This window comes from Phyllobates terribilis, unplaced genomic scaffold (genome assembly GCF_046119375.1).
Source record: "Phyllobates terribilis strain yellow unplaced genomic scaffold, ASM4611937v1 Scaffold_3__8_contigs__length_932513732, whole genome shotgun sequence".
NCBI classification, from domain to species: Eukaryota; Metazoa; Chordata; class Amphibia; order Anura; family Dendrobatidae; genus Phyllobates; species Phyllobates terribilis.
Window position 1 is genome coordinate 702,518,481 of NW_027362763.1, and position 23,091 is coordinate 702,541,571.

General features: G+C 52.5%; 1 protein-coding gene across 4 annotated transcripts in view; it reads left to right on the forward strand.

The window, feature by feature from the left end:
* LOC141257430 (spermatogenesis-associated protein 7 homolog) overlaps window positions 1-23,091 on the forward strand; it is a 418,618-nt gene that overhangs the window by 318,751 nt on the left and 76,776 nt on the right. For all 4 annotated transcript variants that reach the window (XM_073671954.1, XM_073671953.1, XM_073671955.1 and 1 more), the window contains one exon: window positions 20,073-20,479. In XM_073671954.1, coding sequence (XP_073528055.1) covers window positions 20,073-20,479 — 407 coding nt within the window. The remainder of the gene's footprint in view (window positions 1-20,072; window positions 20,480-23,091) is intronic.

Sequence of the window (23,091 nt, forward strand, 5' to 3'; positions counted from 1 at the left end):
AAAATTTGGAGGCACTTCAATGCCCCTTGCAAGAGACGTGGAGGAGGGCCTCATAAAAAAATGTTCCCATTAGAAAGGAGCGGGCCTCCTATACTTGTAATGCCCATGCACTAAGTGTATGGGCTGACAAACATTTACCCCTGGGGGGTATACATGAACATACTGTATAAAAAAATTTTTTTACGGGCATCATAAACACCCTTTAAAAAAATTATGTGGGTGTTGCATCACGGACCACGGTCACCCTGGTGATATGGTGGTGGAGGATGAGGAGAAGGAGGAGGACAAGAGCAAATAGCCAAAATCAGGAAGCGTATACCCATGTGTGGGTGTGAAAAGGTGCATGAAAATACACCTCCCAAGAAAAGACACTGGATTTGAGTTTATGTTACGATGCTATCATTCGGTGGTGTGGAGAAGTCTGGCCCAATCCAGCCCTTGTTCATTTTTATAAGAGTCAGCCTGTCAGCATTTTCAGTTGACAGGCGGATGCGCTTATCAGTTATAATTCCACCAGCGGCACTAACAACCAGCTCTGATAAAACGCTGGCAGCAGGGCAGGCCAGGACCTCCAAGGCATAGAGAGCCAGTTCATTCCACGTATCCAGCGTGGATATCCAATAATTATAAGGCACAGAGGATTCAGGGAGGACGTTGGTACGGTCGGCAAGGTACTCCCTCAGCATCTTCCCAAACTTTGCACTCCTTGTGAGAGTGACGCGCCCCCTGGGCCAGTGTTGTTTGGGGGATACCCGGAGCCGGATCAGATGGGGGTTGTAGTCTCCGAGTGGCGGTGACCCGGTCCGTGCCCAGGGTGTCAAGCTCAGTGTGTGGCAGTCCTACAGATGTTGCTGGATGTTCTTTAGTGTCGACTACGCCACCCGTTGATTTGCGGTCAATACGGCCGCCGCTGCAGCAGGGTCCGCTGAGGCTGGTGGTGTGTGTGCAGCTTCTGGTAGTATAACCCCCAACGGGAGGGGTATAGCCTCAGGGGGTCAGTTGAAGAGGGTGGTGGTTGTGGTGGTGCAGTGAGGATAGTAATAAGACTCAGAGTCGGGCTGTGCAGTTCAGGGTTTTTACTTACTGCTGTTGTTCTGGTCACTCCGGCCTTGAGTGACCGCCCGAGCCGTGCTGCGTCCACCAGGTCCTGGACTCGGCCAACCCCCAGGTAATTCTGGAGCGTGATCCTGAGCTCCCTTTCTGACGTTCCTTTTCTCTGGCCTTCCCCACCAGGGATCCACTTATGTCCGGCTCCCTCGGGTCTCTTGGTGGGTACACCTCTTCTGGGTTCCCTGACCCTATACTTGGTCTGCCTTTCGGGTGGATTTAGTGGGGGGTCGTGGCAGATCCTGCCCACAACCTCCGGTCTCTGGCTGAGGATTAGTGCCCTCCACCAGCTTGGGATCCGGTACCCTTGTGCCAACCCTTCACCCTGTTGCTTGTATTTGGGCTCTTGGGGTTCCCTCTTCTTCCCCTCTGGGTCCTTTTCTTCTCCTCTCTCTCTTCTTTCAGGACTGCTTGACCCTCTACAAAAGACTGACTGGTAGCTGTCTGCCTGTCTGACCCTGATCTAAGATGGTTCCCACCTTATATACTCCCTCTATGTGTGAGCTCAGGTGACCAGCACCCAATGAGCTCCTAGCCTTACCCAGACTGCTCCCCCTATCTGCCCCTACACTACTGGGATGTTCCACCCCCCTCCCACTCCAGCCAGGGACAGACACTATCGTACCTGCACATAAACTGGTGGGAGTACCGTTGGTCTGTCCCCCGGAAATGGGATGTATGTAGTGCATGCAGCCTACTGAGCTCAGTTCCACACTCCATCCTTACCCGGGAGTGGAATATCACACCTCTGGCTTGAGGCGCAATACCCCTGTAGCAGCCGAATCCTCAGGGTGCTACATTCCCCCCTGGTAAATCACAGCACGTCCTCGGGCTGTAAGAGAACAAAAACATCCAAAACATACAAATTTTTTTTCATAAAACATAAACATATAAAACAATATATATATCAGCATAAACTTTTCATAAATAACACTCTTGTTCTTCCGGCCACGGTGCAACTTGTGACCGGGTAAAGTGCGACAGTCTCTTCAAGAAAAACAACAGTTTCCTATAAAACCGGTAGGGGGCGCCTTAAAAAGCGCAACTATATACAAGGGAAGGTATGGCCGCTCTCAGTCCTCGGTCAGTGGGATTAAGGGACACACGGGTAACAGTTTACACTTGTCCCAACGGGGACATATTTAAAGCAGCAACAGTTCACTGTACCCCGACGGGTAACTATTTACAGTCTCTTTACCGTACTTTAACGACGGCGTCCTCCTGCTCCTTCTTTATCTTCAGACCCGTCCGGATCCTCTTGCTCCTCCTCACACCGCAGCTCCTCCTCCATCAGGCGATGCACATGGAGGGCGTAGGGTCCTTTGGCACACTTGTGCCGGGTGAACGTGACCTCGTCCCCTACGTACAGGTCACGACCTCTGTGTCCCTCCGGCAGATGGCTTTCTACGTCTCTGCGGGTTACAAAGACGTCGCCGGGGGTATGATGGTCTCTTATGAAGCCCCACCCATGCTGCAGGTTGAATTTAATCACAGTCCCGGTGGTACGGGGACCATGAGCTGCACGGGGGTTCCTCCTGGTCCGGCTCTTCTGCCCTGCGCTCTGTTCCTGCAGCCGCTGCTCACGGATCCGCCTCTCTTTCCGCTCTTGCTCGAAGGCTGCCAACTGCTGGCGGCAGCACTCCACTCGCTCTGCTGCAGCTGCCCGCGTTTCTTGAGTGAACCCCATGAGGTCTCCTCCGGTGGGGTCCCACTCGAATTGTGCTTCTTCTAGCGGGAGCGGGGTTCTCCTGACGGGCTTCGGAACCGGAATCAGGGGCTCATCTAGGGGTCTTTCTTTCCAGAGTCGGGGATGGTGAAACTCCGGTGGCCACACAAAGGGCTGCCCATCCGGGCACGTGTGCTGGGCAAATAGATCTTCGCCCAGGTGCGGCACTCGAGATGTTGAGGGCGCGTTGATGGTAGCGGCGCCCGGGTTGACCAGGCCTTGCGTCCAGGCTTGGGGCACCCTAAAGGAAAAGGGCACCGTAAGGACGGCGGCGCCCGGGGTTACTCGGCCCTGCGACCAGGCCGGTGGCTCCGCGGAGGTAGGGGGCGCTGTTGGAATTGCGGCGCCCGGGGGTACTAGACCTTGCGACCAGGCCGATGGTATTTCCTGTTTCGCCGCGCTCAGGGTCGAGGCGTATGACGTCACAGGGGTCGCGGCCGCGGCTTCTGCTTGAGGCCTAGTCCGGCACGGTGACGATGCAGCGACGGGCACGGCAGGGGGAATTTCGGGCTCTGCGACGGGGAGCTGGGACAGGTACACGGTTTCTCGGCTCGGGGTAAAGACGTCCCCTTTACCTGCCTCCGTCCGTTCAGCTCCCTTCTCGGCGCCGTCTCCGGCCTTCACTCCTCCTGCACCATCCTCAGAGGCGGTCTGTCTCCTCGTCTCGGGTGGCGTGCTCCGCTGACGGGTTCCGGTCTGCTGGGCCATCTCACGGCTCCACTCCGTCAGCGTGTCCTGCTGCACCTGGGCCATCCTCCGTGCGAGGCCCTCCAGCGCGGTCTGTGCACACTCCCGGTCTCGGGGAAGCTGTGCTAGGATCTCCACTAAACCTAGTGGGGTTGTTGCTTGCAGCAGGCTCCTGACCACTGGGTCGGTGCTGCCTGTCTCTCCCTCCATCTCCGGGTACGCTTTCTCTGGACTCCTCTCCAGACTTCTTGTCTCCGGGTGCGCTCTCTCCAGACTCCTCCAGGCTGCACCCATCTTCGTTCTTTTGTTCCGTCTCCGCCCACATTGAGGGTGGTCCCGGGGCAACTTTGTGATTGTCAGTTCCAGGGGCAGTTCTCTCACGCTGATGGACACTTCCAGCATCACAGTCTCTGTTGGTGGGCGCGGTTTCCGCTTTTGGCGCCATTCTTCGACCTGGCCCATGATGGGAGGTGGCCTTTTGCCACCCTCTGGCACGCCCATAATGGCGTCCGCTCTTCCAAGGCGGGAAATCTTTGGAAATGGCGGGAATCGTCTCCCAGTGGCGGGAAACTCCATGGATGGCGGGAAAAAGCTGCAAATGGCGGACAACCGGCGGGAAACGACCTGTGATGGGGTCCGTTGGCAGGGACCCTCCGGAACCGGCGGGAGACTTCTTTTTGAGAAACGATGAACTTTTCTTCAGGCACGCAGTACCCGGTTGTTGCGGGCACGTAATCCTGCCGACTACGCCAAAGTTGACGCGCCCCCTGGGCCAGTGTTGTTTGGGGGATACCCGGAGCCGGATCAGATGGGGGTTGTAGTCTCCGAGTGGCGGTGACCCGGTCTGTGCCCAGGGTGTCAAGCTCAGTGTGTGGCAGTCCTACAGATGTTGCTGGATGTTCTTTAGTGTCGACTACGCCACCCGTTGATTTGCGGTCAATACGGCCGCCGCTGCAGCAGGGTCCGCTGAGGCTGGTGGTGTGTGTGCAGCTTCTGGTAGTATAACCCCCAACGGGAGGGGTATAGCCTCAGGGGGTCAGTTGTAGAGGGTGGTGGTTGTGGTGGTGCAGTGAGGATAGTAATAAGACTCAGAGTCGGGCTGTGCAGTTCAGGGTTTTTACTTACTGCTGTTGTTCTGGTCACTCCGGCCTTGAGTGACCGCCCGAGCCGTGCTGCGTCCACCAGGTCCTGGACTCGGCCAACCCCCAGGTAATTCTGGAGCGTGATCCTGAGCTCCCTTTCTGACGTTCCTTTTCTCTGGCCTTCCCCACCAGGGATCCACTTATGTCCGGCTCTCTCGGGTCTCTTGGTGGGTACACCTCTTCTGGGTTCCCTGACCCTATACTTGGTCTGCCTTTCGGGTGGATTTAGTGGGGGGTCGTGGCAGATCCTGCCCACAACCTCCGGTCTCTGGCTGAGGATTAGTGCCCTCCACCAGCTTGGGATCCGGTACCCTTGTGCCAACCCTTCACCCTGTTGCTTGTATTTGGGCTCTTGGGGTTCCCTCTTCTTCCCCTCTGGGTCCTTTTCTTCTCCTCTCTCTCTTCTTTCAGGACTGCTTGACCCTCTACAAAAGACTGACTGGTAGCTGTCTGCCTGTCTGACCCTGATCTAAGATGGTTCCCACCTTATATACTCCCTCTATGTGTGAGCTCAGGTGACCAGCACCCAATGAGCTCCTAGCCTTACCCAGACTGCTCCCCCTATCTGCCCCTACACTACTGGGATGTTCCACCCCCCTCCCACTCCAGCCAGGGACAGACACTATCGTACCTGCACATAAACTGGTGGGAGTACCGTTAGTCTGTCCCCCGGAAATGGGATGTATGTAGTGCATGCAGCCTACTGAGCTCAGTTCCACACTCCATCCTTACCCGGGAGTGGAATATCACACCTCTGGCTTGAGGCGCAATACCCCTGTAGCAGCCGAATCCTCAGGGTGCTACAAGAGTACCCCGCGCCTCAGGGCCTGTGCAATGGGAGGGTCTGAGAAAACTCTCCCATAACTTTGACAGTGTTCCCCTGCCTCTGCTGGATTGAAGTTGCGTCTCTCTCGCCTGTACTCCTTGGTTGTCCAACGAAGTGTGACCTCTGTTGCCAGCGTTTTCAGATGGGAATTTTTTTAATAGTTCCGCAACAAGGGCCTTATGGTACAGCCCCATTTTTGTAGACCTGTCCGCCTCAGGAATAAGAGATATAAAGTTCTCCTTGTAGCGTGGGTCTAGAAGTGTCACCAACCAGTAATGACTGTCACCCAAAATTTTGAGACCGCGAGGATCATGGGAAAGGCAGCGTAACATAAACTCAGCCATGCATGCCAGACTTCTAACAGGCAAGACTTCTGTGTCCTCACCAAGAGGATGACTGACCATGCTCTCCTCCTCCTCTCTGTCCTCTGGCCATCCACGCTGAACAGACAGTATGACAGCTGTGCAGGTAGTACCATCTATAGTGCATGAAACTAGCTCCTGTCCTTCCTCCTCCTCTTCCTCATTGTCACCCAATCCACGTTGGGATGAGATGAGGCTTGGCTGTGTGTAATCACCCTGTATGGTTCCTTGCTCCATCTCATCGTGCTCCGCCTGCAATGCATCCTCTTTGATTGTGAGCAGAGAGCGTTTCAGAAGACTGAGAAGCGGGATGGTAACGCTAATTTGGTGTCATCGCCGCTCACCATCTTGGTGGAGTCCTCAAACTTTTGGAGGATGGTACATATGTCTGACATCCATGTCCACTCCTGAGGTCTTATGTGTGGAGTCTGAACTGAATACCCACGGCCTTGTTGATACTGGTACTCAACAACTGCCCTCTTCTGCTCACAAATCCTTCCCAACATCTGCAGTGTAGAGTTCCAACACACCAGTCTGTGAGCCAGAAGCTGCAAACGCTGCGGAAACACTGCAAGGGCGGCGGAAGCTGTAGCTGATTTTCTAAAATGGGCACACAGGTGGTCATTTCGGAGATGGAGGCTGAAGAGGAGGAGGAGGCTGAGGAGGATGAGGTGCAGGAGCTGTAGACCGTGGGGGCAACCCTGATTGACCTAGGGCCCGCAATCCTTGGCGTCGGGAGGACGTGTTCCGTCCCAAGGTCTGACTGGGTCCCGGCTTCCACTATGTTAACTCAGTGTGCCGTCAGCGAGATGTACCGTCCCTGCCCACAAGCACTTGTCCACGTGTCCGTGGTTAGGTGGACTTTACCAGTAACTGCGTTGTTGAGAGCACAGCTAATGTTTTGGGACACGTGCTTGTGTAATGCGGGGACGGCACACCAGGAGAAATAGTGGCGGCTGGGGACCGAGTACCGAGGGACGGCCGCCGCCATCAGGTTGCAGAATGCTTCCGTCTCCACGAGCCTAAAAGGCAACATTTCGAGCGCAAGCAGTCGTGAAATGTGAGAATTTATTAGTGTGACCTGTGGGGCGTTGGCTGCATATTTGCGCTTGCGTTCCAAGGACTGGGGTATGGACAACTGAATGCTGCGCTGGGACAAGTACATGGACGTGCTTCCTGATGCTGCTACTTGAGAGTGTGCAACAACAGGTGCAGGGCAGGAGGTGTCTTCGCATGCACCATGGACAGGGGATTGGCTTGCATGAACAACAGCGGAAGAAGCAATGGTGCCACCCACAGACACTGTTCCTGGACCCTGGGGTTCGGCCCACAAAGTTGGGTGCTTTGCTGCCATGTGCCTGATCATGCTGGTGGTGGTCAGGCTGGTCGTTTTGCCTCCCCTGCTGATGCTGGCCTGGCATGTGGTGCAAATGGCCTTTTTGGGGTTATCGGCAGAGTCTTTAAAAAACTACCAGACTCGGGAAGACCTAACAGTTGTACTGGCAACTTCCTTCGTGTTGGTGTTACGGGGAACGGTTGCCTGCCTTCTTTCTGCGGCTATCACACTGCTTCTTCCTGCCTGTTGGGGTGCTCTGCCTCCCTCCCCCTGTGTGCTGCAGTCCTCGCTCTGCATGTCCTCCTGCCAGGTTGGGTCAGTTACTATATCATCCGCCACCTCGTCTTCCACTTTCACACCCTGGTCCTCCTCCTGACTTTCTGGCAATTGTGTCTCATCATCGTCCACCTCTTGTGACACTTTCCCACCGTCGCCTTCGTGTGACCGTGGCTGCTCAAATATTTGGGCATCGCTACACGCGATCTCCTCTTGCCCCGCTTCAAGTGGACCGGGCGAGAGGCCTGAATCTATAAATGGAAAAGTGAACAACTCTTCAGAATGTCCAAGTGTGGGATCAGTTGTCTCTGAGTACTTGGCATGGTGGGAGGAAGGAGGATCAGGGTGAGGAATATGCGGTCCAGACTCACGGCTACTGAGACTTGACCGTGTGGAAGACAGGGTGGTGGTGGTGGCTAAGTGACTGGAAGCATTATCCGCTATCCAACCAACAACCTTTTGACACTGCTCTGGGTTCAATAGTGGTGTGCTGCGGTCCCCTAGAAATTGGGACAGGAAGGTCAGGCGAGAAGATGTGGGTGTTTGTTGTGGCACAATTTCGGCTTGCCCACAGCCTTGTCCTCGGCCTCTGCATGCACCATTACCATCACGTCCAGTTCCCCGTGCCTTGCCCATTTTAAATGGAGGACAGTATCTTCCACGCTCACTACAAATGACTGAGTTTGGAGCGAACTTATATGTGATCCGTGTGACGGAGAAAACAGAGTTTTAAATACCTGGCCTGTAGGTAAGTAGTTTGAACAGCAAACTGCTGTGAATTGCTTCACTGACACACTAAAGGAAATTTTTAATGGAAGCCAGAAATGGCAGTATTTTCTGACAACGTATATGTGATCCGTGTGACGGAGAAAACACGGTTTTAAATAGCTGGATTTCTAGCGTAATATGGAAAGGACCTGACTGTGTTCTGCAGTAACAACAAGCAAATGGCGCAGAAAAAATGGTGTTCTATGGATTTCTTTTTAAGCAAATAATGAGGATTAAGATCCAAAGAAAAGTATTCCTGGCCCCTGAGACCTGGGCCTTTGTATAGAAATATCTAACAGCAGCAGAAGGCAGAATTGGAATGGAGCCTATTGTGCTATATGCACTGCAGTCTGCTATATACACTGCCTGCATATACACCCTGCCTGCCTGATATCTCTGCAGATGGATTAGTCCTCAGAAGGACTGTTTGTTAAGATGGATATGTGTAATGTACGGTTTTTCTCCCTACACTATCTAATACACAATCAAATCTGTCCCTGACACAGCAGCAGCTCTCCCTACACTGTCTGATCCGGAGTGACTGTGACGAGCATGGCAGCGCGAGGTCTGACATAGACCTGATGACGCTGTGCGGCCAGCCAATCACTGTAATGCCCACAGCCAACATGGCTACGGCATTACAGTGTGTGGCACACAATCCCTGCATGTTGATTGGCGCTCTAAAGAGCGCCAAACATGCAGGGAGGGGACCCAAGTTCCCGCCCGAGGAACCTGGAAATACTCGGCAAGCGCCGAGCATCTCGAGCAGTGAGATGCTCGGGCGAGCACCAAGCAGTAGCGAGCATGCTCGCTCATCACTAATTAGCACTAAAAATCATTTTTGCAATTGGGTTTCATTACAAATTTTGCACCGTTTGGCTTTTACAGGCTCTTTGTTTTCCAGCACATTCACCTTTTGTTGTCATCTGTGGTCATAAATCAGCTGAGAGGAGCTCAGAAAAAGACAGATAAAAAAGTTACAAACTCCATGTCAAACCTCATGGCAAACTCACTGACTGATCTGATCCTCAATTGACTCATTTTGCAGCCAGCAACCCAGAGGCTGTAGAAGGCAAACGGTGCAATATTTTGAATGAAACCAAAATCTCAAAAATAATTTTTCGCTCCAATTACATACATTTAATTAAATTTAAAAAAATTGTCCCCAAAGATGGTCAACCTCTTTACTTATTCGGTACTATTAAGTAACTTTTTTATTTTTTTCAGGACTGCGATACAACAATTTTATAAGTGATCTATGACCATAGCTGGGGAATGTGCAATTCATCAACAGGTTCATCAGAGTTGGTTGGGTTCAAATTTAACACTGAAATTTGCTGTTACACGCATGCCGCTAGGCTCAGACAGGGGCGAGATAGGTTACATGAATTCTTTGGAATCCTGGGGGAACCGTTACTCAGGGCGACCATAGACCATGTGCTGCAGCTTCTCTCAGGCACACAGGGGTATTGACTCTCAGTCACAGACACGTAGGTTGTTTCACTTACTAACCAGACACACTTGACAAGAGTCATCATAAACGGTAGAACAGTAGCATTTAATAAGAACACACACAGCCAGTGGAAGTTAGGTCTTATGAGCAACAGGCTCCAGTGACAAACAGTACAGTTTCCTTAGCAGCACAGCAGTTCACAGTCTTCCCAGTAGTACAGGACAGCACAGTTCTAATGCAAAGGCACATTAATGAACACAGCATTCTTTACAGCACAGGGAGATGATCCCTGTGACACCATTTCTTCCAGTCCTTATCTTTCTGCCTGACAATACTCTGCACTGCTAGTTCAGGAACTCTACCTGACCTGTGCTTAGCTTCACTCCTGACTTGAATCCTTTTCACTTGCAGGGGCGCTTCTGACAGATGCAGAACACACACACCACCTATCTCTTCGGCTCCAGCCAGACAGTAAACAACTTCCCCACAATCCCCCTGGGGCTCTGCTAAAACAATCCCTTCTCCTGTGACTGTGTTAACCCCTATAGTTGCTGGATGCTTCTGGAGCACAAAACTTCCTGTCTCCTGTGCTTGTGTTACTTCTAATAGTTGCTGAATGCTTTTAAAGCAACAGCACTACTTCTGCATGTCACATTTGCCCCTCCTGCAGATTCCACTTAATAAAAATATTACCCTGCTCCTCCATGGGTCCTTATGACCGCCATGCCAATACTTTTCACGGATTACCCAATGACCCACAGTTGCAAATGCATCATGATGTCATGCAATACTCTGGGCAATAGTTGTATGGTCTCAGACAATAGAGTGACCAACAAAGCCGTAGACCAACTCCTTGTTAGTTAAGGGTACTGTCTCTAACGCGCCCCCAGAGCTGTGGGGTACTCGGCAGCCGGGCCTATGGATTCTGGTGGGGGGGATATCACGGTGGCTGGCCCGGTCCGTGGCCCAGGGCGGTCAACAGAAAGGGGAATTATTTATGGGGGATTTGTAAAGTGTTCGTGACCCCACCTGTGGAATGCGGCTAAAGGGAGCCGCCGCTGCGGAGCAGTCCTCTGAAGCTGATGTTACTGCAGAAGGGATGGTGTGGCTCTACACAGGAAGAGCTAGCTCCAGGGCAGTGTAGGTATTGTTGGTTGCGCTGGGCGTTGTAGTGCAGGGGGAAAGATGGCGCAGCTAAAATAATTGACGGAGGCAGTGCAGTGCAGTCATCCGAGTCTTTACTCACAGTTGTTAAGTTCCTCAGGTTGCACTGTCCAGCTTACAGCCTCCCACGTCACGCTGCGTTCACCAGAACGGGGGTTCAGCTCTTCCTCAGGTAGTTTAAGAGCACCTGACAGAACCCCACTTTCTTGTGTTCCTCTCTAGACCTTCTTCACGCTGGGTCTTCTCCCTCCTGCCCTGCGCTTCCCCACTCTCAATCCCGCTTTGGTGCTCTGAAGTCCCTCCTGTCTAACTGGAGTTCCCGGATTAGAATGAGGCTTTGGCAATTGAACTATAAAAGCCAGAAGCCTCAGGTTTTCCCAGCCGAGACTTGAAGTAACACGGCTGGACCAGGGGCCGGTCCCCTTCTTGCGGCCTACGATCCCTCTGTCTTCTGACAGATTCAGGGCGTACGGGTGCCGTCCTGCACTCGCCGTACCCCCTGCGATCCCTTCAACAGAACGGAGCCTTTCTCCTCTGCTCCCCTCCTGGGCCTCTATATCTAGGCCCCACTTGTGGAGCAGAGCTCCTAAAGAGCCTCTGCTCCCAGACTGTCTTCACTCTCTCCTCTCACTGACTGAACTGCCACCCTAAGATGGCTTCCCTTTTTATACCTCCTGCAATTATGCTCCCTTAAACTGTTTCCTCCACCCACACCCACTACTGGTTCCCCCTACCTTTGGGTTCCCCCCACTCCAGCCAGGGACAGGGCTCAGCAGCTGCGCACATGCATCTTGCCCTTCCAGCTGGCCTGGAGCAGTGTAGTGTTGAATGTGGGTGTTGGGGTTCCGGGCAGCACTCCCTCCTTACCTGAGAGAAGGAGATACCACACTGTAACGGGTCTGGGAGGCGGAACCTCTGAGCTACTATACAAGGGGGCGGTCCTTGTAAGGGAGCTGATGGCGACCAGGGAAGACGGGCAGGCAGTCACAGCAGGTGACCGGGACAGTCTCTGAGTGAACGGGCTGGAGGTCACGGCAAGTGACCGGGGCAGTCTCTGGATGAACGGGCAGGAGATCACGGCAAGTGACCGGGGCAGTCTCTGGATGAACGGGCAGGAGGTCACGGCAAGTGACCGGGGCAGTCTCTGGATGAACGGGCAGGAGGTCACGGCAAGTGACCGGGGCAGTCTCTGGATGAACGGGCATGAGGTCACGGCAAGTGACCGGGGCAGTCTCTGGGTAAAGGGTTGGTACGACCTGTGGCGGCTGATGGTAGACGTGAGCTCCCAGGTGAGCAGGCGAGAGTCTCTGGATAAACGGGTGGTCACAGCATGTGACGGCGGAGCCTCCAGGAAGACCAACAGACAGGCGGCAGATGAGCGCTCCCAGGTGAGCGGGCAGAAGTCACTGGACAGGCGGGTGGTCACAGCACGTGACGGCAGAGCCTCCAGGTAGGCTAGCAGACAGGCAGCAGATGAGCGCTCCCAGGTGAGCGGGCAGGAGTCACTGGACAGGCAGGTGGTCACTGCACGTGACGGCGGAGCCTCCAGGTAGGCTAGCAGGCAGGTAGCAGATGTGCGCTCCCAGGTGAGCGGGCAAGCTGGTCCATAGACAGACTGTCAGGAGTTGGAAGGCAGACCGTCGGACCTCAGGCAAGCAGGCAGGTAGCTGATGTGCGCTCCCAGGTGAGCGGGCAAGCTGGTCCTTAGACAGACTGACAGGAGTTGTAAGGCAGACCGTCGGACCTCAGGCTAGCAGGCAGGTAGCAGAATATCAGGCAGGAATAAGACAGCAAGCTGGCAGGAATCTGGCAGGTATCTGGCAGGTTACTGGCAACGGGACCTGAGGGCTGAAGCAGAGTAGTGAACAGTGCAACAACATTGCTCGGGCACCTCCATTTTGGAGGAGGTGCCTTATATATGGTGAAGTCCTCCGGCCATTGGCCGGGGACTCCTTAGGACGGCGCGCGCGGCCCCTTTAAGAGGGAGGGAGAGCGCGCGCGCCCTAAGCACAGTGGCCGGGAAGGAGCGCGCGCTGCCAGCAGAGCGGGAGGAGGACGCCGGGCACGGAGCAGAGCGGTGAGGGGAACAGCGTCCCTGCCTAGCAGAGGGCAGGGACGCCGGCGCTACACACACCTCTGGGTGAGGTGCAGTACCTCTGTGGTGACTGAACCCTCGGGGGTGCCACACTCCCCCCTGGTAAAACACAGCACGTCCGTGGGCTGGAACTGAGTAAAACACAGTAAATTAGACAAGCAAAATTTTTTAATGCATTCACATATAAGATAATAAAACTTTCTTCCCTTTATGGGAGGCACTTCACTTTAAATGTTACAGGTTACCATAACATTATAAAACATCTTTAATAATATTCCTTTTCACATAAACCATTTTTCTGCAGGTTACAGCCCGAGCTGCAACCGGGTGTCCTTTTTCTCTATTAAACAGGTGCAACAGTAGCAGCATGAGGGACCCGTCCACAAACCCTCAACATAGGCCCTGGGCGTGGCTGCAGGGCATAAGTGATCCTGGTGCTGGACCACGTCTTCCGCCACGCCAAACGGGTTTTTCTTCTGAGGTCACTTGATTGCACTTATAAAACCAATAAGGAGCACTTTAAGAAGTGCAGAACTATATACATAATCAGTTTTTGGCTGTTCACAGTCCCCAGCCTGGAGTCTGTATACCCTGATGGGTAATTATGAAAATACACACTATTAGAAAACCATTCCTATCTCTTATACCCTTACGGGTGACTATTTACAGTTTAGTCCCACCTACTATACTAGTAGTGGGGTCCCCGCTTGCGGCACTTTTGATTTTTGCTGGACCCAGCCGGGTCATCAGCCAGGTCCTGCGGGGGGGTGTCCTCGATCACACGGTACACTTGGAGGGCATACCACCCGCGTTCCCCGTGGTGCCGAGTGTAAGTGACACGGTCACCGGGGTACAGGTTCCGGTCGGGATGGCCCTGTTCCAGCTCGGGCTCAGCATCCCACCGGTTCACAAAAATGTCCCTAGCGAAGTTGGGATCTCGAATGAAGCCCCACCCAGCCTTCAGGTTGAACTTCACCACGAGTCCTTCTTCATGGGGGGCTGGGGTGGGCAAACTCCGCCTGCCGGGCCTGAGCCTTTGCGGCCTTGTTCCGGCCTCGAGTCGCTCACAACGCGCCCGCCGAGCGCGCTGCTCCTTCTCCAGCTGCTGGAGCTCCCGCCTGCAGAACTCCTTCCTCTGCTGGGCTTCGGCTTGGGTCTCCTGCGGGAACCTCATCAGGTCCCCCCCCGGTTGTCCCAACTAAATTCTTCTCCGCTGGGGCAGGCAACCGGGGGCGATGTCGTCGGGTGTAGCGGGCACGGCTGCTGGTCCTCGAACCGGGCGGACCAGTCAAAAGCCGGAACGCCATACACCCACTCGGGTGCCGGAGGTGGAGTCGCCAGAAGGGAACCGAGCAGGAGGTTCCTGGCTTCAGTGCCCGGGAGGGGCGGTTCCAGGAGGGAACCAAGCAGAAGGTCCTCAGGATCAGCGCCCGGGGGTGGAGGTTCCGGGCTGAGCAGCTGCTCCAGGGAGGGCATGGCGGGGTACGGGAAGTGCTGGTGTAGGAGGCCCAGGAGCAGGTTGGCGCTTGCAGTGCCCGGGACAGGGGATTTCTTCCTACCTGCTCCTGTGCTGCACACGGCCTCCTGGTATTCAGAGAGCTCCGCCGGGGCTGGGGTGCCGCTGATAGCATCCGGTGCTGTCCTCCGTCGTGCTGCTAATTTCTCCAGCAGCTCGCTCTTCCACCTGGTAACCGCTGCTTGCTGGGCCCGTTCCACTTGCTGGCTCAGCTCCAGGATTTCACTTTGGAGAAACTCCTCATCCTCCGGGGACAATTTACTGGATTCCCCCTCCAGGGTGAGGGGGGTCGCTTGCTGCTGCAGGCCAGAGGCGGAGGCTGGATTCTTGCTTCCGTCCATGCTGGCTGCCGGGTGCGGTCTGTCTAGACTGGTTGAGACCACACCCTGTCTCCATTCTTTCTCTCCTCCTCCTCTCCCCTTTCGGGGGCTGTCCCATGGCAGTCTGCTGTCGGTCACTCCTTGCGACGTCCTCCCTGCCTTGACGGACACATCTATGTGGACAGTCACTGTTGCAAGGGGCAGCGTGTGCTTTTGGCGCCATTCTGGGACCCAGCCCACGATGGGAGGTTCCATATTGTTGTCTTTGATCACGCACATAATGGCGCCCATTCTTCTGGGACGGACGCCACATTCAATGTAGAAGAACAGTTCTTTAGGCACACAATACCCGCTGATAACGGTTTGGTCACGTATCCTGTTCCTTGCAGCGGGCACGAAATCCTGTTCGTGACGCCAAAGATGACGCGCCCCCAGAGCCGTGAGGTACTCGGCAGCTGGGCCTATGGCTGCTGGTGGGGGGGATATCACGGTGGCTTGCCCGGTCTGTGGCCCAGGGCGGTCAACAGAAAGGGGAATTATTTATGAGGGATTTGTAAAGTGTTCGTAATGCTGTGTGACGCTCGAAAGCCCTACCCTGGGAGATAGGGGACTCGGAGCGGGTTCCTATGTTGTCGATGGGGTGCAGCCGCGGCCCGGACCCGCTCCGTGCCCAGGGCCGTCACATTAAAAAGGGATGGTACGGGCTTATCCTGGTTGAGTGGCTGATCTCGACTACGCCCCCTGTGGCACCTGGTGAAGGCCACCAGCGCTGCTGCAGTCCGCTGAGGCAGGGTGTTATGGCAGCCGTCGTTGTTACTACTTCCCACAGGCGGAGCAGGGCCTCAGGGCAGAGAGACAGAATGGAGGGGGTAGTAGTCTAGGAGGTCTGGTGCTGCGTAGTGCGGTGTAATGCAGAATAAAGAGTCCGGAGGCCATAGGGGTCAACTTCCAGGGTTTTTACTCACGGTGGAGATTGCAGTTGAAAGGCTTCTCCCTGCTCCTCGCGGAGTACTGCGGTCACCAGAGACGGGGGGGTCAGACTACCTCCGAGTAAGTCCAGTGTTCAATCAGGACCCCACACCAGAGTGTTCCTAGACTTCAGACCGGGTACTTTCCTGTCTGTGTGTGTGGATAGGCCGGGTCTCCCTCTGAACTTCTCTCAAAAAAAGGGTACAGGTGGCAGCTCCGCTCCTTCCGTTACCCGGTGGGATCCTCAGGGCCTACCGGGCTTCCCTGACCAGGACGTAGAGTAGAAAGGTCAGGTGTCGGGGGCCGGTACCCCTCTTGCAGTCGGAATCCCTCTGAGTAGATCAGGTTGGCGAGGACTGGTGGCATATACCGCTCCGTCTGCATCCTCCCTGGGATCCATTTGCGGTGGAGCTACACTCCTAAGCTCTGGGCCTTCTTGGTCATGGTCCTTGACCGGGCTGAGACATACATCATCTGCAACCTGCCCCTCGACCCAAGGCCAGGGTACGAGGGCCGTGTCTCCCTCCGCTGTAGGTCCACACAGGATCCACATTCAGCGTGGGAGATCACAATACAAGAGATCCAGAGCCAAAATGGCTTTTTATTAAATATGAAATTTAAAGTGTCACTGAAATGTGGATCCTCCACCCTCACCCACTAATTGGTTCCCCTATCTCTTGGTTCCCCAGTCTCCCGAGTACCAGTAGGGGCAGCACCTAGTGCCTATTAGCCCCCTCTGGTGGGAGAAGTGTGGTGTTGGATGTGAAGGAAGGGTCCTGACCATCGCACTGTTCTTACCTCAGAGGAGGAACACTACACTCCATTAGAGAAGTGCAGCATCCCTGTGGCGGTCGAACCCTCAGGGGCGCCACAACGCCACCTGTGGAATGCGGCTAAAGGGAGCCGCCGCTGCGGAGCAGTCCTCTGAAGCTGATGTTACTGCAGCAGGGATGGTGTGGCTCTCCACAGGAAGAGCTAGCTCCAGGGCAGTGTAGGTATTGTTGGTTGCGCTGGGCGTTGTAGTGCAGGGGGAAAGATGGCGCAGCTGAAATAATTGACGGAGGCAGTGCAGTGCTGTCCTCTGAGTCTTTACTCACAGTTGTTAAGTTCCTCAGGTTGCACTGTCCAGCTTACAGCCTCCCACGTCGCGCTGCGTTCACCAGAACGAGGGTTCAGCTCTTCCTCAGGTGGTTTAAGAGTACCTGACAGAACCCCACTTTCTTGTGTTCCTCTCTAGACCTTCTTCACGCTGGGTCTTCTCCCTCCTGCCCTGCGCTTCCCCACTCTCAATCCCGCTCTGGTGCTCTGAAGTCCCTCCTGTCTAACTGGAGTTCCCGGACCTGCTTGACCCTCACGGAGATTAGAATGAGGCTTTGGCAACTGAACTATATAAGCCAGAAGCCTCCGGTTTTCCCAGCCGAGACTTGAAGTAACACGGCTGGTCCAGGGGCCGGTCCCCTTCTTGCGGCCTACGATCCCTCTGTCTTCTGACAGATTCGGGGCATACGGGTGCCGTCCTACACTCGCCTTACCCCCTGGGATCCCTTCAACAGAACGGAGCCTTTCTCCTCTGCTCCCCTCCTGGGCCTCTATATCTAGGCCCCACTTGTGGAGCAGAGCTCCTGAAGAGACTCTGCTCCCAGACTGTCTTCACTCTCTCCTCTCACTGACTGAACTGCCACCCTAAGATGGCTTCCCTTTTTATACCTCCTACAATTATGCTCCCTTAAACTGCTTCCTCCACCCACACCCACTACTGGTTCCCCCTACCTTTGGGTTCCCCCTACTCCAGCCAGGGACAGGGCTCAGCAGCTGCGCACATGACGCGCCCCCCGGGCCGTGCGGGGGTACCCGGAGCAGGGCCTGTAAATGCTGGGGGTTGCAGTCACCGTGGCGGTGACCCGGTCCGTGACCCAGAGCGGTCAAACCAGGGTAGTCTATGGGTGTCTGTTATAAATAGTCCGACTACGCCACCTGTGGGATGCGGTTATTGGGAACCGCCGCTGCGGAGCAGTCCACTGAAGCTGATGGTGTGTGCAGCAAGGTGATGTGACTCCCCACAGGAAGAGTGGAGCTTCAGGGCAGCGTGTATTGATGATGGTGGTGATAGTGCAGGGATCAGTAATGACAACACGGAGTCATTGCAGTACAGTCCTAGGTTTTCTTTACTGGTGGCAATTATATAGGCCCCAACGGGAGTACTTGCTAGAGATGAGGGCCTGGTCAGTCTCGGAGCAATCCTAGAATCCTCCTGACCAGGTGGAGTTGTAGGCCTGCCGTTCTGACTGTACTCTTTGGCTATCCCGCTTATAGTCGTGTTGTAGCCCATGTCCCTGAGTGTGACGTGCTGTTCTCACCCGTATGGCTGGCGACTCGGATCCCGTGTATTCCTCGCTCCTCTGTGGCGGCACTGATCCTCTCGTGTGGCTGAGCCTCCGGGCTTCTGATGGGGCCAGGAGACCTACAATCTCCTGCCCTGCGGTTTCTGCTGCTGGGTATGTAATCCCCACAGCCTCGGACTCCGGTGTCCGGTTCTCTGTATGTACTCTGGCCAGGACGAGCTATCTCCAGCTCCAGTCCTCAGCTCCTTGCTCCTTTGTGTCCTACTTGACTCCTCACAAGACTCTGACTTAGACTTCGACTAACCCCGCCTCCAGACCCAGTTATAAAGGGCAGGATCCTCCCCTTTCTGGTCTGGAGCAGGAGGTGTTGCATGTAATGTGTTCCTGGCCAAGAAACCCCTGTTTTGCTCCCAGACATGGTATTACTACCACTGTGGCAACCAGACCCTCTGGGGTGCCACACACATGCATCTTGCCCTTCCAGCTGGCCTGGAGCAGTGTAGTGTTGAATGTGGGTGTTGGGGTTCCGGGCAGCACTCCCTCCTTACCTGAGAGAAGGAGATACCACACCTCTGGGTGAGGTGCAGTACCTCTGTGGCGACTGAACCCTCAGGGGCGCCACATCTCTTTAAAGAAAGCTTACCTTAACGGGCGCAGCAATAATTTCACACAAGTCAATGGTATCCCCTGAAAAACATTACTTATCCATTGCGGGTCCAGCTTCTAAGATTGCTTCCAATTCCGCAAACAAGTGAACGAAGCATGTAAGAGGGTTGAAAACTGGACAGAGGAATTACCCACTTACAATGAGCTTGCTCCTCTAAGTTGCCTCATTTATAGCCCCTCCACCTTTTGATTTATGAATCTGACCATTGTTGGATGGTTAGGTAGTCTTATCTATGTTCATTCAACGTGATGATGTTTATTAACTTTCTTTGCATGTCGTGTATCTGTAGGTTAGACAGGCGGAAAGGCAGGAGGCTAGTGAACTGAGTCTTCGGTTGCCACATCTTAGCACAGCTGGGTTTTAGGGAGTTAGGTTGTTCAAAAGGAGTGTTACTGGGGAGAGGAGTGTACATGAGGGATAGCGCAGGTCTCACATAGTTTAAGGGCCAGATTCCCTTCACTTGTGGTCACTTGCAGAGTGCATGTGGAGCTCCGTATCTTTACAAGCCGGCGACTTTGCAGGTGAGGGACAAACAAATCAACCAGTGTTGTGTACAGTCTCTGACTAGGTTACAGAGGAGAGGTTGCCTCTGTAGTTGACCCAGGTGGAGGAATAGTGGGTCACTCATAAGAAGCCGCTCTGTGTAGAGAGACACCGTTACAGTTATATAGGAGTCAGAGAAAGTATTGAGGATTGCCGTTGTGTCTCACAGAGAAGAGCAAGAGGGGTAGCATAGGTATCAAATTACTTATGGGCCAGATTCTCTCCACTCAGGGTCAGTTGCAGAGGGTACAAGGAGCTCCATATCTTCACAAGCGTTCTAGGTGAGGGACAATGACATCAGCCAGTGTGGTGTACATTCTCTGGCTAGGTCACAGAGAAGAGGTGGCCTCTATAGTTGACCCTGGTGGAGGAATAGTGGGTTGCCCATAAGAAGCAGAGAAGAAGCCGCTCTGTGTAGAGAGCCACTCTTATAGTTATATAGGAGTCAGAAAAAGTATTGAGGCTTGTCGTAGTGTCTCAAAGAGAAGAGCAAGATGGAGACGAAGGATGACAGGAGAGAACCTAATGCCCGAAGAGTGGCCAGTGTCCGTCTCCTAAAGGAGTTGACGAGCAAAAGGCGAATCTGTGAGTGAAGAGTAAACCACATGGGGCACCATCACATGTATGAATGAGAAAGTCTAAACTTATATTATTTTTTGCGTTAGTCTCGGCCTAGAAATGCATCCAGTAGTGAGCGCAGATTAATGTGATGCAAACCTGCTCAAGTGAAAGGCATATAATTGTTTAGCTATATTAAGTATAATGTTTTGCAGGTTAATTACAGACACATGAAAACCCAAGTGGATGAAACAGGAAAACATTCTAATACACGCAGGGCAAGATCACAGACCAATTCCCCAGTCCTCACAGCCAGAGAAGTCATGGGAAATATGGAAAAAGAACATGGTGATGTGAACCCCAGAACTTCTGTCAATCAAAGTCTGCAAAGAAAGAAAAAAACATATAACAATCCCCAAAAGCAAACCTACAGCGGAGATCTCCTGGACAAACACCCTACGAGCTTCACAAACTCCAAAAAGCCCTTCAAGCCAAGATTACTGAAGAAACCCTCCCAGTCCTTCCTCTCAAAGTACCGGTATTACACGGCTCCTACAAAGAAGATTTCCCAGAAAACATCATCACCGCAGGTCAACCATCAAGACAAGACAAAGCTATACAGGTAACCAGCAGACATCCAAAATATCTACATGTGCACAGGAAATATCATTTAAAGCCTGATACACTTCATTCAGCTGACAGTTTTTGCTTCTGACCCTCCCTCCCTGAGAACAAAACGATGGGGCATGTTGAGTTCCATCAGTCTAATCCTGTTTTCCTATTGCATCTGCCTCTGACACTTTAGGAGGTCATCATTCCTGAAAAAATTGTCAGGTTGGGCAGACATTGCGTATGACCAGGTTAACTCTGATGCAATAATTGCTGGCAAATAGATCAATTGTTGATGTCCACCATGGCCGTGTGATGCGATGCATAATGTATTTTTAAGGGAATGTTTCCCATGTTTACTTCCCGTGTTGATGGCCACTAAGTCATTACATATAGCATGTACTGAACTGACCACAAGAAATACTTTATACTATATAGTACACTGCCTCTCCATGTTGCACAGGCTTGTTCTAGACTCCTCCTGCTCCCTCTTAAGGGTCTTTTTGGCCTCTTTATTGCCTGTGGTGAAAATGGAATGGTGCCCCTTTCCCCTCATCTTTTTTGCATTTCAGCAGCCAATAGTGTCTCTTCCCTGTGAGTAGTATCCCTGTTCAGTCACTAAATAGGGAGGAGGGAGATGCAGCTGCAGTGTTGTCTCCTTATGTGAGCAGATGCTTAAAGAGAGGTTTTTGGAATATAGACACTTAATAATGTACTGTGAAATCACAGTCTCATCAATTACCTAAAAAATGTAATTATTGAAATTACTCCCCTTTATTAGTTCCTTCAGTATTACAGTATATGGTACCCAGAGATATTCCTAGATGCATTTATTAGAAATGTTGTTATAGGGAAAATATATATTCTTGTACCGTGTTAGCCAGTAGATAGAAAAATATTTAGATTTGAGAGTCCTCAGTGGTTGATACCTTTTAATGGCTAACCGAAAAGATGGTAACAAATTGCAAGCTTTCGAGACTACTCAGGTCTCTTCATCAGGCTAGTATACCACTAAATCTGAAGAGTCACATATTTATACACAATATATATATATATATACTAAACAAGTTGGTATCGTGTCTGCCTGATGAATCCTTAAGAGCGGATGACCTGATACCAGAGAGTCCAAGAATAGGGACATTCTATATGCTCCCCAAAATCCACAAATCTGGAAATCCAGGAAGACCAATTATTTCATGTGTGGGCACCCTTACTGAGCAAGTTTCTGGATGCATAGAGGGTGTTCTTAAACCACTGGTAAAGATTAACACCCAGCTACATTCAGGACACGACAGACCTACTGAATAAACTAGCAGCAGTAGGTCCTCTACCAGAAGGAACCATCCTGGCCACCATGGATGTGGAATCTTTGTATTCTAATATCCCACACAAGGATGGATTAAATGCCTGCAAAATCTTCATAGAAAATACAGGAATTGTTGCTGATTCTGTGGTCAAACTTACAGAATTCATCCTCACCCACAATTACTTTGAATTTGATAACAACATATATCTACAGGAGACTGGTACAGCGATGGGAAGTAAAATGGCTCCACAGTATGCAAATCTTTTCATGACCAAGCTTGAAAGTGACTTTTTGTCCTCATGTCCCATCAGGCTTCTGGCCTACTGTCGTTTCATTGACGATATTTTAATCATCTGGACGGGGTCTGAGCAACAGCTGAAGACGTTCCATGAACACTTTAATCGATTTCATCCCACCATCAACCTAACACTCAACTACTCCTGTGCTGAAATTAACTTTTTGGACACCATCATCAAGCTTCAGAACAATGAAATAGAGACATCCTTGTACCGGAAAACAATCGACCGTCCTACATACCTTAAATCAGGGGTCTCAAACTCGGCTGGGTATATGGGCCGCACATGGAAAAAATTTGAATTTGGGGGGCCGCATTCTTTGTTCAATGTGACATTTTTAGTGATACCATTTTTTTTGTATACACCTTTTGAACATTTTTGCCGTGTTTATTTTTTTATGGCTTGGGTCGTTATGGATGTGGCGATAATAAACGTGCACTTTTTTGTGTTTACTTTAGTTTACATATAAAACAGCATTTTTAGTACCAATATTTTTTCATGCTTTATTTTATTTTTTATTTTTTTTACAATTTTATTTCCCCCAATTGGCCACATACAGTAATATTGTCTTACAATTAGCATCATATAGTAATAATGGAAAACATCTTGTAGTAATGTTCCCCATCCAAGTCCCCATCTTGTACTAATGTGCCCCATCCAGGTCCCCACCCTGTGGCTATGTGCCCCATCCAGGTCCCCATCCTGTGGCAACGTTCCCCATCCTGGCGCCCATCTTGTACTAATGTGCCTCATCCAGGTCCCCATCCTGTGGCAATGTTCCCCATCCAGGTCCCCATCTTGTGGCTCTGGTCCCCATCTTGTGGCTCTGTGCCCCATCCAGGTCCCCATCTTGTGGCTCTGTGCCCCATCCAGGTCCCCATCTTGTGGCTATGTGCCCCATCCAGATCCCCATCCTGTGGCAACGTTCCCCATCCTGGCGCCCATCTTGCACTAATGTGCCTCATCCAGGTCAACATCTTGGGGCTATGTGCCCCATCCAGGTCCCCATCCTGTGGCAATGTT